The 17,671-nt window shown below is 38.8% G+C and overlaps 1 protein-coding gene across 1 annotated transcript in view; it reads right to left on the bottom strand.

The window, feature by feature from the left end:
• Positions 1 to 17,671, bottom strand: part of C10H3orf20 (chromosome 10 C3orf20 homolog) — an 89,196-nt gene that overhangs the window by 52,421 nt on the left and 19,104 nt on the right. Inside the window, exons 3-5 of the mRNA XM_066351240.1 lie at positions 13,956 to 14,075; positions 4,116 to 4,251; positions 2,874 to 3,153 (exon numbers count right to left, since the gene is read on the bottom strand). Coding sequence (XP_066207337.1) covers positions 2,874 to 3,153; positions 4,116 to 4,251; positions 13,956 to 14,075 — 536 coding nt within the window. The remainder of the gene's footprint in view (positions 1 to 2,873; positions 3,154 to 4,115; positions 4,252 to 13,955; positions 14,076 to 17,671) is intronic.

Below are 17,671 nucleotides of genomic sequence, written 5' to 3'. Positions count from 1 at the left end.
TATACAAACCTTGAAAACATTATGTTCAATGAAAGAGGCCAGACACAAAAGGCCACATATTGTAGGATTTCATTGATATGAGATATCCACAACAGGCAAATACATAGAAAGCAAACTAGTGATGCCAGGGCTGGGGGTAAAGGGAAATGGGCAGTGAATGCTTAATGGCTGTAGGGTTTTCTTTTGGGGTGACAAAAAGGTTTCTGAACTTGATAGAGATGGTGGTTGCAAAATACTATAAATGTACTGAAAGCCACTGAATTATACATGGTAAAAGAATCAATTTTATGTTATGTGAATTTACCCCCCCCCTTTTTTAAAGGCATGAAGTACTGATGCATACTATAGTTGACCCTTAAACAACATCGGGGTTAGGGGGGCCGACTGCCCATGCAGCGGAAAATATGTGTATAACTTAAGTTGGTCCTTCACATTTGAGGATTCCCAACCTCTAGTTGACCCTTGAACAATAAGAGTTTGATTGGAAGAGTCAACTGAACTTCGCAGGTCAATTGAACTTCGGAAAATTAAACTGAGCAGGGCCAATTGAACTGAAAGAATCAATTGAAAAAAATCCACCTGCTATGTTTGAGAGTCAATTGTACAATGTGGAAGAACCTCAAAAACATTATGCTAAGTGAAAGCAGCCAGATACAAAAGATCGTATATTATATGCTTTTACTTATATGAACTATCTGGCTTGACCTGTGGAGGTGCAGTGGATAGAGTGTTGACCTGGAATGCTGAGGTTGCCAATTTGAAGCCCTGGGCTTGCCTGGTCAAGACACATACAGGAAGCAACTATTATAAGTTGATGCTTCCTGCTCCTCCCCAGTAACTCCATCCCCTTTCTCTCTCTTTTAAAAAAAAAAAAAAAAAATTTTTTAATTAAAAAAAGAAAAGCCAGAATAGGCAAATACATAGAAGTGAAAGCAGATTAGCAGTCACCAGGGAGGGTGGGGTAAGGAAAATGGGAGTGACTGCTTAATATGTTTCCTTTCGGGGTGATGAAAAAGTCTGAACTAAATAGTGGCAATGGTTGTATAACCTTGTGAATGCACTTAATGCCATTGCATTATACACTTTAAAATGGTTAAAATGGTAAATTTTATGCTATGTGGATTTTACCATATTTTTAAAATTCTTACCTCACACAATGGTCTGATCCCTAAAGGAACAGTGCTGAGCATAGTATTGAACACACAATGATTAAAGTTTATATCTTTATATCAATGTGATGAGTTAATATCTTCATATGAATAAAAGCTTTGAGGGAAGTTTGGTGGGGAATCAGAAATTGAGGGAAGAAATCCAGAGACGCTGATAGCCCAAATGCAATGAACACAAGTGGTTCTGGGGTCTGATGCTGACAAGTGCAAATCCATCTGGAGTCTGATGCTGACAAGGGCTTGGGGCTTAGGGATCTGAAGGGAAGATATATCATTTCTACCTGATTCTGCATCTCTGTGAGAACAGAATCAACTGCTGAGCCTACTGTTGTGGAAGCCATGAGGTGAGAGAAGTGTTTTTTAAACATTTTCTCTACTCAACAGGGTTCCAATAGCTGCATCATGTGTTTTAACCATTTGAACACAGCAACACAGAACTTCTCCTTCAAGATCACTGGGTCCAACTTCCTCATCTTATAATGGAGGGAAGTGAGGCCTAGAGAGATAAAGTGACTTGTGCGCAGTCACCAAGAAGAACTAGGCCCACAACCCAGACCTCTTGGGACTCCCAAAGAGGAAACACATTAATTGGCAGGATGTGTTCATTGTTGGGGTATGAGTCAAGCATGCCAGTAGCAAAGGCCTGCACATTTTGGGTGGTCCCACCCAGGTTGGGCTTGAACTCTTGAGACAGGTGAGAGAACATGGATCCCCACAGGCTGCTGCTGGGCCCTGATTGTAAACTAGTCTATCTTCTCGGGTCCCACTGATAGTAACCTGATTCACAGACATAGCTTCATGAGGAGCTCAGGGGGATGATCCTATTCAATGCAGTGTAGAGTCAGTAAAGGGGGGAAGTGGAAGGAGTTTGTGTGTGCAATATAACAGGGAGCATTAAAAGCAGGGCAGAGCAGAGTGTGATGAATGGACTCATTTACGGTCAGAGCAACAATAGGATTCCTTTGACAGGGTGCTTAAATTCTGAATTCCCAGTTCAGTGGAGAGAATGCCAAATGAATTGAAGGGGTAGGGGTACTGCCAAGCAGGCCTGTCTGAGCAGCCTGTTTGACAGCTCAGAGAGCCGCCCTATTCTCCAAAGGTAGGAAACACCGAGTGCCCCTTCCATCCTCTCTATCCTGCTCTCTGCTGGAGAAAACTATCCTGAAAGGCACAAAAATGGTGCCAGAGAGAGGGCCCTAAATGGAGGTGAGGCAGCCCTGAATCCAGGGCTCCACCACCAAATTCCTTTTGTGACATTGAGTGAGTCACACTACCATTCCTACAATGAAGGGACAAAGATGGATAATGGCTTAGTGTCTCCCCTCTTTGACATCTTGTCCAACTCAGACTGCAAACCCTGGAATACATGTTTGCCCCTCTCGGACCTCAGTCTTGTTGCCAAATGGGTTGGGCATCTGTGATCTGGTATAGCTCTAGCACATGTTGGGAGGTGGGTGACAGGACCCCTGCAAGGAACACAGGTCCAAGGTGACTTTCTGATCTGCTGCTTCCTGTCCAGACATTCTCCAAAGGGAGCCCTCTCTAACCTAAACAAACTCTTAATACCCTGGAGAACCTGTCACCAGGCTTTTTGGCTAAATTAAAAAAAAACAAAATAAATACTCAGGATTTTCCTGGCCCAGAAGTTCTCTGGGGCTGAGTTGCTGGGAATAAGGGGCAGCCCCAAATAAAAGGATATTAAACAAAAGAAGACCCATCATAGAAGGTATAATGCAACTTGATGGTCTTCTTGGCTCCCTTCCACTCCTGAGACTGCCGGCCCAATTGAGCTAGGGTGATGAGAGGCTGTTGAGGGGTGAGAGTGGAAGTCTGAACACCTGGAGGGGGCAGGTGATAGGAGCTTGGGGTCTGAGAAACCCCTTTTGGGGTCGGCACTGGAAGGAAGAGCATCTTTGACCTGTAGTTGCGTAAGATCATGGGGTAGAAGACATTCCTCTCTTTCCTTGAGATCCTTTCAGCTTCTCTGCAAGGAAGGAGACCAACATTTCTTCTGGCCACTTGGCTATCACCGAACAGGAAGATTCTCCACAGCCCTTCACCAGCTCCCGAGACTCTCATCCCACTTCCCTGTCCCAAAAGTACCTGTCTTCCCCACCCCCAAAATCTTCATCTTTAAAGTTAATTAGCATTTTTAGGAAGAACTGGGAAGGGACTGGTACAGCTCTGAGACCAGTCTTCTCCACCGTCAGCGTGAGGTGAGGACCCATGGCGTGGTACTGTGTACAGAGGGGTCCTGGGGGAGCTGGAGGCTTTCTGCTCACCCTCCAGTCCTGAGGTTACAGGGAAAGAGAGGTTCTTTCCAGATTTTCACAGTAAGAAGCAAAACCGAGTGGCTTCTTTTTACCCGTGTTCATTAGCTGTAGGCCAGGGAGCCCAAGACATATATGGGTTAGATGTGACGAAGTTTTAAGTTCTTTATGACCCACAGTCCAGGACTTCAGAGAAATATATTTAACTTGCTAGGACTTGTGGGATCCATAAAATCATAAATAGCATTAATCATTCATGTCAACATTTTTGTTTGTTTTGAGGGGTGTTTCTTTTTTTATATACAAGAAATTACGTAAAAGAAACATTCAGGGCACAAAGGCTGTATACTATAAAAAGTACCATAATGGAGTATAACCGATGAAGGGGCAAAGAGCAATGCCTTGGGTTCAGACCCACCGAGCTGTGGGACCCATTGCCTCCATTTCATCACCCACAAAATGGGCATAAATCCCATCCTCCTCATAAGGCCATACAAGAACTGGAAAAAATTGTGAGGAAGGTCTGGGGACAGGCCATCACCCTGTCACTGCTATTAAGGGCATTGGGTGGCTGATACTTCCTGCTACTCAAGTGATTTCCCCTTTACACACACACACAGGTGACTGGCAACTGTGCCCACCTCTCTCACCCACCCCCAACCACTGAGGTGCTCACATATGACGACACATCTTCCGCAGCTTCTCCAGGGCCTCAGGACAGGGGTCGCTGACCTCCACATTTTCAGAGGCAGAAATGCCCATTGCTTGTTGAAGGGGTGACATGATTGTCTCTTCTAAATTTTTTGATTTGCCTGTAGCTGAGATAAAGAGGTTAGGGATGGAGTTTTAGAAAATAGCTTCTGCTGGGGAAGAGGGGTCAGGGGTAGCAGTATCCCCTGAGAGTCAAAATATTTAGGAGAATCATTTATGCTTCCTAGGGACAGGAATCCCTGTTTTATAAGGTTACTTATAAAACCCATGTCATTCTGCAAGTCAACTAAGCATATGTCAGAAACAAACTTGTGCAGAGTGATGAATCCAGCTATGTTCTAGGTGGGGAGAGCGTAGACATGCTGGCCATGGGTGCCTAAGTGATTTCCTTCTGATATTTCTGATTAAAGAAAAAAGTTTCAATTGTCTCAATTGGCTTCAACACTTCTCTGATGCTGGCTAATCACAGGCCTTCTGCAGAAAGCAGTGTGAATCCATTGAGAATTGGACTGCATTTTTTTAAATATTGTGGTAAAATGCACATAAAAATTTACTATTTTAACCATTTTTTTTGTATTTTTCTAAGGTGAGAAGCAGGGAGGAAGAGAGACAGACTCCCACATGCGCCCAACTGGGATCCATTCGGCAAGCCCACTAGGGGCAATGCTCTTCCCATCTGGGGCATCACTCCATTGCAACTGGAGCCATTCTAGTGCCTGAGGTGGAGGCCACGGAGCCGTCCTCAGCGCCCAGAGCCAACTTTGCTCCAATGGAGCCTTAGCTGCAGGAGGGGAAGAGAGAGATAAGAGAGAAAGGAAAGGGGGAAGGGTGGAGAAGCAGATGGGCACTACCTCAGTGTGCCCTGGCTGGGAATCGAACCCAGGACTTCCCCATGCTGGGCCGATGCTCTACCACTGAGCAAACCAGCCAGGGCTACTATCTCAACCATTGTTAAGTGTATAGTTCAGTTGTGTTAAATACATTCACATTGTTGCACAACCATTACCATTATCGATTTTTATAACTCTTTCATCTCGTAAAATTAAAACTCCATACCCATTAAACAATAAGTCCCACTCCCACTCTTCCAGCCCCTGAAACTACCATTCTACTTTCCGTCTCTATGAATTTGACTACTCACATCTCATGTAAGTGGAATCAGAGTATTTGTCTTTTTGTCACTGCCTTACTTCACATAGTATAACGTCTCAAAATTCATCCATATTATAGCAAGTGTCAGAATTTGCTTTCTTTTTAAGGTTAAGTAATATTTCATTGTGTGTGTAGATTGCATTTTCTTTATCCATTCATCCATTAATGGACACTTGTGTTACTTCTATATTTTAGCTATTGTGAAGAATGCTGCTATGAACACAGGTGTACAAAATCACTTTGAGAACCTGCTTTTAATTACTTTGATATATACCTAGATGTGGCATTGCTGGATCTTACAGTGATTCCATTTTAATTTTTTGAGGAATTGCCACACAGTTTTCCACAGCAACTGCTCCATTTCACATTCCCATTAGTAGTGCATAAGCATTCCAATAGCCTCTTCAAGTCTTGTTTATTTTTGCTTGTTTTTGTGACAGTACACATCCTACCAGGAAGATTCTCTGCAGCCCCTCCCCAGTTTTGATTTGTATTTCCCTAATGACTAATGATACTGAGCATCTTTTATGTGCTTATTGGACATTTGTGTATCTTCCTTGGAAAAATATCTATTCAAGTCCTTTGCCTGTTTCATTAAGGTTGTTTTTTTATCTTGAGCTTTAGAAGTTTTCTAAAAATTCTGATATCAGAATTCCTTATCAGATATATAATTTATAAATATCTTTTCCCATTCCATATGAACTGCCTTTTTACTATGCAAATAGTGTCGTTTGATGTATAAAGTTAAAAAATTTCCATGAAGTTCAATTGGTCTAATTTTTCATGTTGCCTGTGCCTTTGGTGTCCTATCCATAAAATCATTGTCAAATCCAATGTCATAAAGCTTCTCTCCAGTGTTTTCTGCTAACAGTTTTATTGTTTTGGTTCTTACATTTAGGTCGTTGGTCCACTTGAAGTTAATTTTTACATATGGTATTAGGTAAGGATCCAACTTCCTTGTTTTGCAGGTGAATGTCCAGTTTTCCAGCACCATTTGTTGAAAAGACTGTCCTTTTCTCACTGAATGGTCTTGGCACCCTTGCCAAAGCTTATGTGATTATATATGCAAGGGTTTACTTCTGGGCTTTTTATTCTACTCCTTTGGTTTATTTATTTGTCTTTATACCAGCACCACACAGTTTTGATTGCTGTAGCTTTGTAGGAAGTTTTGAAATCAGAAACTTAAGCCTTCCAGTTTTATTTTGTTTTGTTTTAAAGATATTTTTGTATATTCAGGGGTCCCTTGAGATCTATATGAATTTTAGGATCAGTTTTTCTCTTTCTGCAAAAAAAGAACATAATTGGGGTTTGGACAGGGATTGCATTAAATCTGTAGATTGCTCTGGGTGGTATTGACAGTTTAACAATAGTAATTCTTCCAATTCATGAACATAGGATATGTTTCCATTCCTGTATGTCTCTTAATTTCTTTCTGCAATGTTTCATAGTTCGCATTGCACAAGTCTTGCTCCTCCTTGGTTAATTCCTAAGTATTATTTTTGCTGCTATTGTAAATGAAACTGTTTTTCCAATTGCCGGTTGTTTATTGCTCATATGTGGAAATACAACTGATTTCTGTGTGTTGACTTTATCCTGCTACTTTGCCAAATTCATTTATTAGTTCTAACAGTTTTGGTGTGCTCTTCAGGGTTTTTACATGTAAGACCATATTATCTGCAAACAAAGATAATTTTATTTCCTCCTTTCCAATTTGGATACCTTTTATTTCCTTTCTTGTATAATTGTTTTGGCTAGAATTTCCAGTACTATGTTGAATACAGGTGGTAAAAGCAGGCATCCTTACCTTGTTAATAATATTAGAGGAAAAGCTTTCAGTCTCACCACTGAGTATGCTGTTTGCTTTGGGTTTTCCATATGTGACTTATTATGTGGAGGTGGTTTCCTTCTATTCCTAGTTTGTTGAGTGTTTTTTCAATCATGAAAGGGTGTTAAATTTTGTCAAATGACTTTTCTGCATCAAGTGAGATGATAATGTGGGTTTTTCCCTTTCATTCTGTTAACGTGGTGTATTACATTGATTGAGTTTTGGTAAGTTTAAACATCCTTGGTGTCATCGTGTGTAATCCTTTTAATATGCTGCTGAATTCTGTTTGCTGCTATTTTGTTAAGAAAATTTGCATCAGTGTTCATATGGGATATCAGCCTGAAGATCTTTTTCTTGTAGTGTTTTTGGTTCCTGTATAGGATAATGGTGGCCTCATAGAATAAGTAGAGAAGTGTTCTCTCCTCGATTTTTTGGAAAAGTCTGAAAATGATCAGCATTAGTTCTTCTTTAAATGTTTGGACCACTGAAGACATCAGGTCCAGAGCTTTTCTCTGTTGGGAGGTTTTTTGATTACTAATCTCCTTACTATTTATAAATCTATTCAAAATTTTTTATTTATCCATGGTTTAGTCTTGGTAGGTTTTGTGTTTCTAAAAATCTTTGCATTTTATGTAAGTTATACAATTTATGGTGTCCACTTGTTCATAGTACTCTCTTGTCCTTTTTATTTCTATAGAATTAGTAGTAGTGGTCCACTTTCAATTTATTTTAGTAATCTGAGTCTTTTTTCTTAGTTGATCTAGCTAAAAGTTTGTCAAATGTGTTGATGTTTTTAATAGTTTCACTGCTTTTCTGTATTGTTTTCTCTATTTCCTTTATCTCTGTTCTAATCCTTATTATTTCCTTCCTTCTCTAGCTTTGAGTTTAGTTTCTTCTTCTTTTTCTAGTTCCTTAAGCTGTAAAGTTAGATGGTTGGAGCTCTTTCTTGTCTTTTATTTTTTACAGAGACAGAGAGAGAGTCAGAGAGATGGACAGATAGGGACAGTCAGGAAGGGAGAGAGATGAGAAGCATCAATTCTTAGTTGCAGCTTCTTAGTTCTTCAGTGATTGCTTTCTCATATGTGCCTTGACCAGGGGGCTATAAAAGAGTGAATTATCCCTTGCTCAAGCCAGTGACCCTGGGCTTCAAGCCAGCGACCTCTGGGCTCACATCTATGATCCACACTCAAGCAGCAACCCCGTGCGCAAGCTGATTCGCGTTCAAGCTGGCGACCTCGAAGTTTCGATCCTGGGTCCTCTGCATCCCAGTCCAATGCGCTATTGACTGCGCCACCGCCTGGTCAGGCTCTTTCTTGTCTTTTAATGTTAAGCATTTATAACTATAAATTTCCCCTTAGTGTCACTTTTGCTGCATCCCTTGTTTTGGTATGTTGTGTGCTCATTTTCATTCATAGATAAGTATTTTCTAATTTTATTTTGTGAGTTATTTGATTTGTTGGGTAAGAGTGTGTTATTTAATTTCCACAATTTTGTAAATTTTCCAGTTTTTCTTCTGTTAATGATTTCTAACTTTATCCTATTGTGGTTGGAGAAGATACTTCATAGGACAGCTATCTTTTTTAATCTATTGAGAATTAATTTGTGACCTAACATATGGCCTACTCCTAAAAATGTCCCATGTGTACTTGAGAAAAATGTGTATTCTGTTTTTGTTCTATATATCTATTAGAACTAGTTGGGTTTGTTGTGTTAAGTTCTCTGTCCTTATTTATCTTCTGATTGTTTTTTTTTCTATTATAGTGAGTGAGGTATTGAAGTGTCCAACTATCACTGTTGAACTGTCTATTTCTGTCTTTAATCTTTCAGTTTTTGCTTCAAATATTTTGATGGTCACTAAGTACACAAATGTTTATAATTGTATTGTCTTGCTGTATTGAAACTTTTATTAATATATAGTGTCTATAATACATATTTGTCTCTTATAAACTTTTTTGACTTAAGGGTCATTTTGTCTGATAATAATATAGCCACTCCTACTGACTTCTGGTAACTACTTGCATAAAATATCGTTTTCCATCATTTCACTTTCAATTCGTCTTTGAATCTCAAGCAAGGCTCTCGTAGACAGCATATTGTTGAATTATGTGTTCGTATCCACTCTGCCAATCTCTGTCTTTTGATTAGAGAGTTTACTATTTTTACATTTAAAGTAATTACTGATGAGGGACTTAACTGCTATATTGTATTTTTTGTTTTCTATATGCCTTATAGCTTTCTGTCCCTCATATCCTGTATTATTGTCTTCTTTGTGTTTAGCCAATATTTAAAGATTTTGAAATGTTTAAATTCCTTTCTCATTTCCTTTTTTTGTATATTCTGTAGCTATTTTCTTTGTGTTTACCATGGGAATTACATTTAACATCTTAAAAGTTATAACACTCTAATTTGAATTTTTATCAGCTTAATTTTAACAACATACAAAAACTCTCCTCCTTTACAGCCTTGTCTCTACTCCTTTCAGTTGTTGATGGCACAGAGTTATATCTTTATGTATTATGTGCCCCAGAACATAAGGTAGCAATTCTTTTAAATGTACCTGTATTAGTCTTTTAAATTATATAGAAAACAAGTTACAAACCAAAGTTACAGTAATAGCTTTTACACTAATAGTATTTTTGAAAATGTATGTCTTTTAAATCACATAGAAAAAATTCAGTTACAAACCTTTGTTACAATACTACTAGCTTTTATAATTGGCCATGTTTTTACTTTCACTGAATTGTTTATTTCTCCACTTGGCTTTGCAGTACTGGCTAGTGTACTTTCACTTCATCTTGCAGAACTCCCTTGAGTGTTTCCTGCAGGGTTGGTTAGTCTAGTGATCACAAACTCCCTCATGTTTTGTATTAAGCCAGGAATGTTTTAATATCTCACTCACTTTTTTTATATTATTTTTTTATTTTTTAATTTTTATTTAGAAGATTAAATTTGGCCCTGGCTGGTTGGTTCAGTAGTAAAGCGTCAGCCCGGTGTGTAGATGTTCATCTAGGATTCAATTCCCGGCCAGGGCACACAGGAGAAGCGCCCATCTGCTTCTCCACCCCTCCCCCTCTTTCTTCTATTACCTCTCTTCTCTCTCTCCCTCCCTTCTTATCCTGTAGCCATGGCTCAATTGGAGCAAGTTGGTCTGGAGCACTGAGGATGGCTCGATGGCCTCCACCTCGGGCACTAATAAGAGCTCTCAGTTACTGAGCAATGGAGCAACACCCCAGATGGGGAGATCACCGCTCCTTAGTGGGCTTGCTGGGTGGATCCCGGTCAGAGCACATGCAGGAGTCTGTCTCTGCCTCCTCTCCTCTCACTGAATAAAAAAAAAAAATTAATTTAACAGGGTGACATTGATCAATAAGAGTACATAGATTTCAGGTAAATATTTCTATAGTATTTGAACTGTTGATTATACTGTATACCCATCACCCAAAGTCAAATCATTCTCCATCACCTTATATTTGTGCTTTTTATCCCTATTCCTTCCCCCACATTCCCCTTCCCCACATCCCTCTCCCCCTGGTAAGCACTTCACTTTTATCTATGTTCATGAATCTGTTTTATATCCCCCTATGTGTGAAATCATACAGTTCTTAGTTTTTTCTGATTTACTTATTTCACTCAGTATAATGTTCTCAAGGTCCATCCATGTTGTAGTAAATGTCACTATGTCATCATTTCTTATGGATAAGTAGTATTCCATTGTATGTATGTACCACATCTTGCAGAACTCTATTAAGGGGCACTTTGGTTGTTTCCATGTCCTGGCCACGGTGAATAATGCTGCAATGAACATGGGGGTGTGGGTGTCTTTACGTACCAGTGTTTTCAAGTTTTGGGGGTATATACCCAGTGGAGGGATTACTGGGTCATATGTTAGTTCTATTCTTAATTTTTTGAGGAACCACCATACTTTTTCACTCACTTTTGAAAAACAGTTTTGCTGGATATAAAATTCTTATTTGAAAATTCTTTTCCTTTAGTGCTCTGAATATACTGGCTCAGGACCTGTGACCTCTAAAATCTCTGATGAGAAATCTGTTGATAATCTTATTGAGGATTACTTGTATGTAATGATTTGCTTTCTCTTGCTGCTCTCAAGATTCTCTGTCTTTGACTTTTGCAAGTTTGATTATAATGTGTCTTGGTGTGGGCTGCTTTGAGTACCTCTTACATGGAGTCTGTCAAGCTTCTCTGGTGGATATATTCAGGTCTTTCATCAAATTTGGAGATTTTTCAGCCATTATTTCTTCAAATGTTTTCTCTATCCCTTTATCTCTCTCTCTTCTCCTTCTGGGACTCTCATATTATGTATGTTGTTTCATTTGATGTTGTCCCTTAGGCTCTGTTCTTTTCAATCTTTTCTTTCTGTTCTTCAGATTAAATAATTTCCATTGCCCTGTCTTCGTTTGCTGAATCTTTCTTCTGCCTACTCAAAACTGTAGATGATAATATTTTGTGATTGTTGCATTTCTTTTTACAGTTATCTTCTGTGACAAGTGGTATGAGGATATGATGACATAAAATTGTGGAGATGATCCTCCATGACTAAAGTTCCAGAGGCAGCTATTCAGGTCCTGCCTGCTTCTGAGTTTCTACTGTCCACCCAGATGCAGCCACATGCTCTCCCTGGATACATGCAGGCTCAACTCCACTTTGGTCTGAAGAATAAATCTGGCTTCATGTCAGGAGCATTTCTTGGGCTCCAACTGAGCCCTGAGGGCCTCAGAAGGATTTTTTCACATTGTTAGCCAAGCTTTGGGGTTTCTGGCTAATGCTTAAGTACCATCACTGGTATCTGCTAACCTGAATGGTTCCTTGTCCCTTCCCCAACTCCTCCTAACAGAGACATGACCCTTAGGTCCAATTACCAACTGGCTAACTCCCAGGACATCTGCTGGCCTGAGTATCCATGGCTGGCCTATATCTAGTTGCCTTGAGTCCTCAAGGGTGACAGCCTCTTGTTCCATTGTTGACAGACTTCTCTCAGTTCTCTTATTATAAAGTTGGGCTACTTACCAGAAAGAGCTATTATCTTCTGGGCAGGCCCAACTCCTAGAGCCTGTCTGCTCCAAGTCTGTCTGGCCCTACAACTGCAAAGGGGCCTGGCTGGTGAGGTGTGATAGCATATGAGCTTGGGACAGATAGGGTAGGTCCCAAACCTAAATGACTTAAAACCAGGATCACTCTACAATATATTTTTTCAAACTGGAAAATACACTGTTTTTATACTGAAAGTGGGCATAATTCATAGTTATATCAGGACAATAAACATAAACTGGGACATTACTGGTTAATATAGGATGCATGATTACTTATAAACTAGCAGGAAAGGTTTATCATTCAGTCTAGCATGCATATGTGGGAAAAATTCCAAAACGTATCAATACTCCATAAGAAATGCAGCATCATTGAACATATGTTCTAGTGAGAATGATGAAATATCAAGACAAATTGCATCTTAGTGGGGTAGTAGAGAAAAATAGCCATATGGGCAAAGAGACAAACATAATTAACTTTTGCTTATGAACAACCTTACTCAAAGCATTACACTGGAGTCATTAGGAAGAAAAATCATAAAATCATTATGTGTCTTGAGGATACTTTGTTTTCCCTTAAAGTAACTGTATCAATTTAGGGCCAGTTCAGGAGGAAATATGATAAGAATGGAGTACACGAAGTAGGGCACCATAGGTGATATTGTGGGCTGCTGAATGACAGTGAGAGTAAACATTATCAATAGCGGTAAACAAACCAGGGAAATGAGATGGCTGAATCTACTCTGTGCAGGGAAGCTGAGGGTATCAGCTCCATTCGGGAAGACACTCTTTGTCTTAGAGTATACATATGTACCCCTGGCATTTAGAACAATGATTGACAACTAGCAACTGTTTACTAAATATCTGCTCATTAACTGAAAGGATATAGAATCAGCTTGATATGAAGAGTGAGACCTGGAGGAGGAAAATCATGCAGCCAGCCAGGGGAAGGAGCAGGAATAAAATCCAAACTTCTCAACTTCCAGCCTTACCTCCAGTTTCTGTGGGAATCAATTGGACAGTCTTGAAGCATTCCTACCTTATGCCAATTCTCCCACCACCTCCTTTAAATGTAGTACTCCCACACCAACCCTATTGCACCACTCTGCCATCAGAGGAGGGAGGTGGCCTTGAAGTTCTCTGGGGCCTTACCCTGCCTTCTCCAGCCCTGACTCATCTCTGCTCTGAGTGCCTGCACAGCTGTTGCTATACTGTTTGGCCTCGTCTGCCACCCATTCTTTCCCTTAAGCCTTTCTTTCTGTTGTACATCTTCCTCAATAGAACAGGAGTGCCCTCTATGTCTTCTTTGTTTCCTGCCCACATGAACTGGCCCAGTTTAGGACACACTGTTAGGTTTTGTATCCAAATACCTCTTTCCAGAGAGGAGTTTCCCCACTTTACACTTACAAATTGCTTTGTAAGAACAACACGGGTCTCTCTGACCAGAGGGGGTCAGGTTAGGATACTCAGGGATGAACGATATGAGTTTGAGAGAAGTGTTGTCCCAGGTGAGAAGAACCACATGATCAGGAATGGCAGGCATATAAACATTCAAACAGTAAGACTGCACTTTGGAGTAATAAGTTGAAATGTGTCAACTTTATGGGAAAGAATATGTGTCAACAGCTTCTGTCAATAGCCAGGACAGCTGGATATCCTTCCTATCAGAAAACCAAATCAAACTATGCTATTGATCAATCAGGGAATCTTCTATTCCCCCACCACTCCCATCCCTACCCCCACAGATGGGCTAAGAGATCCTGCTGGGAACCACTGTTACCTGCTTTCTTCTTGATGTCCTTTCCAGTTGAGAGGGAAAAGCTCAGACAGTTTGTAGAGGCCTCATAGGTAAGCTGATAAGGTGAGTTCACTCCCACAGCTGATATGCCTGTGAAGGAATCTGGAATGAAAAAGAGAGGATTCTTCCTTCATTTTTTCAATTTTATTTTTTTAACCAGAAATAAAATACAGACTTTTTGCTCTATCAGTATGATAGAGCAGATATTCTAAAGTTCCCTGTTGTGCAAAAAACAACCATCCCTTGAAATAAAAAGGTTTTTCAATGCACAAGCAAGCTCTGAGTTATTAAGAGAAATTAAGGTTCCTTTCTATAGTCCTTCCTGCCTACTCCTCCAGTATCTCTCAAGAGTGAAATGACCAGAGCAGGCTGGATGAAGCAGAAGATCGAATCAGCAACTTAGAGGACAAGATAAACGAAAGCACAGAAGTAGAACATTAAAAAGAAAAGAGGATCAAAAAGTCTGAGGAAACACTAAGAGAGCTCTGTGACAACATGAAGAGAAAAAACATCTGCATAATAGGGGTTTCTGAAGGAGAAGAGAAAGAACAAGGGATAGAAAACCTGATTGAAGAAATCATAGCTGAAAACTTTCCTAAATTTATGAAGGAAAAAGTCACACAAGAAGCACAGAGAGTCCCATTAAAGAGGAACCCAAAGAGACCTACACCAAGACATATTATAATAAAAATACCAAAGCTAAGAGATAAAGAAAGAATACTATAAGCAGCAAGAGAAAAGCAGTCAATCACCTAACAAGAAGCCCCCAGAAGGATAACATCAGACTTTTCAACAGAAACACTTGAGGCCAGAAGGGAATGGCAAGGAATATTCAAAGTAATGCAGAATAAGAGCCTACAACCAAGACTTCTTTATCCAGCAAGGCTGTCATTTAAAATTGAAGGAGAAATAAAATGCTTCCCAGACAAAAAAACAAAAACAAACCAAAACAACTCAAGAAATTTATTACAACCAAACCAATGTTGCAAGAAATGTTAAGGGGCCTGTTGTAAACAGAACAAAGGGGGGGGGGAATCTAGTAAAAGAGGAAAGTATATTTAAAGAGTAAAATGGAAATAAACAACTACATATCAATAATAACCTTAAATGTAAATGGATTAAATGCTCCAATCAAAAGACAGGGTAGCTGCATGGATAAGAAACCATACCACATATGCTGTCTAAAAACACACACTTCAAAACAAAAGATGCACATAGACTGAAAGTAAAGGGATGGAAAAAAATATTTCATGCAAATGGAAATTAAAAAAAAAGCTGGGGTACCAATACTTATTATAGTAAAGGATAAAGAAGGTCACGACATAATGATAAAGGAAAGAATTCAACAGAAAGATATAACCATTATAAATATCTATGCACCTAAATGGGAACAACAAAATATATAAAGCAGATTTTAATGGACATAAAGGGTGAGATCAACAGCAATATTATAATAGTAGGGGATTTCAATCCCCCACTAACATCATTGGATTGATCCTCAAGAAAGAAAATTAACAAAGAAACAGCAGACTTAAAGAACACACTAGATCAACTAGATTTAATAGATACCTTCAGAACCTTTCACCCTAAAGCAGCAGAATATACATTCTTTTCAAGTGCTCATGGTACATTCTCTAGGGTAGACCACATGTTAGGACACAAAATGAGTCTCAATAAATTTAAAAAGACTGAAATCATATCAAGCATCTTTTCTGATCACTATGCCATGAAACTAGAAATCAACTACAATAGAAAAAACTGAAAAACACTCAAACACTTGGAAACTAAATAGCATGTTATTAAATAACGAATGGGTTAACAATGAGATCAAAGAAGAAATTTAAAAATGCCTAGAAACAAATGATAATGAGCATGCAACAACTCAAAATTTAGGGACACAGCAAAAGCAGTCCTGAGAGGGAAGTTCATAGCATTACAGGCATACCTTAAGAAGCAAGAAAAAGCTCAAATAAACAACTTGACCCTGTATCTAAAAGAACTAGAAAAAGAACAGCAAGTAAAGCCCAGAGCTAGTAGAAGGAAGGAAATAATAAAGATCAGAGCAGAAATAAATGACATAGAGACTAAAAAAAACAATACAGAGGATCAATGAAATCAAGAGCTGGTTCTTTGAAAAGGTAAACAAGAATGATGAGCCTTTAACCAGATTCACCAACAAAAAAAGATAGAGGACTCAAATAAATAAAATTAAAAATAAGAGTGGAGAAATAACAACCGACACAGCAGAAATACAAAGGATTGTCAAGAAAATACTATAAAGAACTGTATGCCAAAAAATTAAACAGTGTAGGTGAAATGGACAAATTCCTTGAAACATATAATCTTTCAAAAATCATTCAGGTAGACTCAGAAAACCTAAACAGACCAATTACAACACATGAGATAGAAACAGTTATCAAAAAGCTCCCAACAAATAAAAACTCTGGGCCAGATGACTTCACAGGTGAATTCTATCAAATATTCAAAGAAGAACTAACTCCTACCCTTCTCAAGCTATTTCAAAAAATTGAAGAGGAGGGAAGACTTCCAACCTCCTTTGATGAGGTGAGCATAATTCTGATTCCAAAACCAGGCAAAGACATCACAAAGAGAGAAAACTATAGGCCAATGTCCCTGATGAATTTAGATGCTAAAATTCTCAACAAAATATTAGCAACCTGGATCCAGCAATACATGAAAAAATCATACATCATGATCAAGTGGGATTTATTCTGGGGAGGCAAGGCTGGTACAATACTCGCAAATCAATCAATGAGATTTATCACATAAACAAAAGGAAGAAAAATCACATAATAATATCAATAGATGCAGAAAAAGCATTTGATAAAATCCAGCACCCGTTTATGATCAAAACTCTCAGCAAAGTGGGAATACAGAGAACATACCTCAACATAATAAAGGCCATCTATGACAAACCCACAGCCAACATCATACTCAATGGGCAAAAATTAAAAGCAATCCCCTTAAGATCAAGAATAAGGCAGGGGTGGCCCCTTTCACCACTCTTATTCAACATAGTTCTGGAAGTCCTAGCCACAGCAATCAGACAAGAAGAAGAAATAAAAGGCATCCAAATTGGAAAAGAAGAAGTAAAACTATCATTATTTGCTGATGATATGATACTGTACATAGAAAATCCTAAAGTCTTAGTCAAAAAACTACTGGACGTGATAAATGAATTCAGCAAGGTGGCAGGATATAAAATTAATATTCAGAAATTAAAGGTATTTTTATACACCAACAATGAACTGTCTGAAAGAGAAATTAAGAAAACAATCCCCTTCACTATTGCAAAAAAATAATAATAAAGTACCTAGGAATAAATTTAATCAAGGAGATTAAAGACTTGTACTCAGAATATTATAAAACATTGATCAAAGAAATCAAGGAAGATACAAACAAGTGGAAGTATATACCATGCTCATGATTAGAAAGAATAAACATCATTAAGATGTCTACGTTACCCAAAGTAATTTATAAATCCAATGCAATTCCTATTAAAATACCAAGGCATACTTCAAAGATATAGAACAAATATTCCAAAAATTTATATGGAACAAGAAAAAAACACAAATAGCCTCAGCAATCTTGAAAAAGCAGAATAAAGTAGGTGGTATCACACTTCCTGATATCAAATTTTACTACAAGACCATTGTACTCAAAATAGCTTGGTACTA

The sequence above is a fragment of the Saccopteryx leptura genome, chromosome 10 (assembly GCF_036850995.1).
Source record: "Saccopteryx leptura isolate mSacLep1 chromosome 10, mSacLep1_pri_phased_curated, whole genome shotgun sequence".
NCBI lineage: Eukaryota > Metazoa > Chordata > Mammalia > Chiroptera > Emballonuridae > Saccopteryx > Saccopteryx leptura.
The sequence above is the reverse complement of the archived record's forward strand: the minus strand, read 5'-3'. Positions and strand labels throughout refer to the sequence as shown.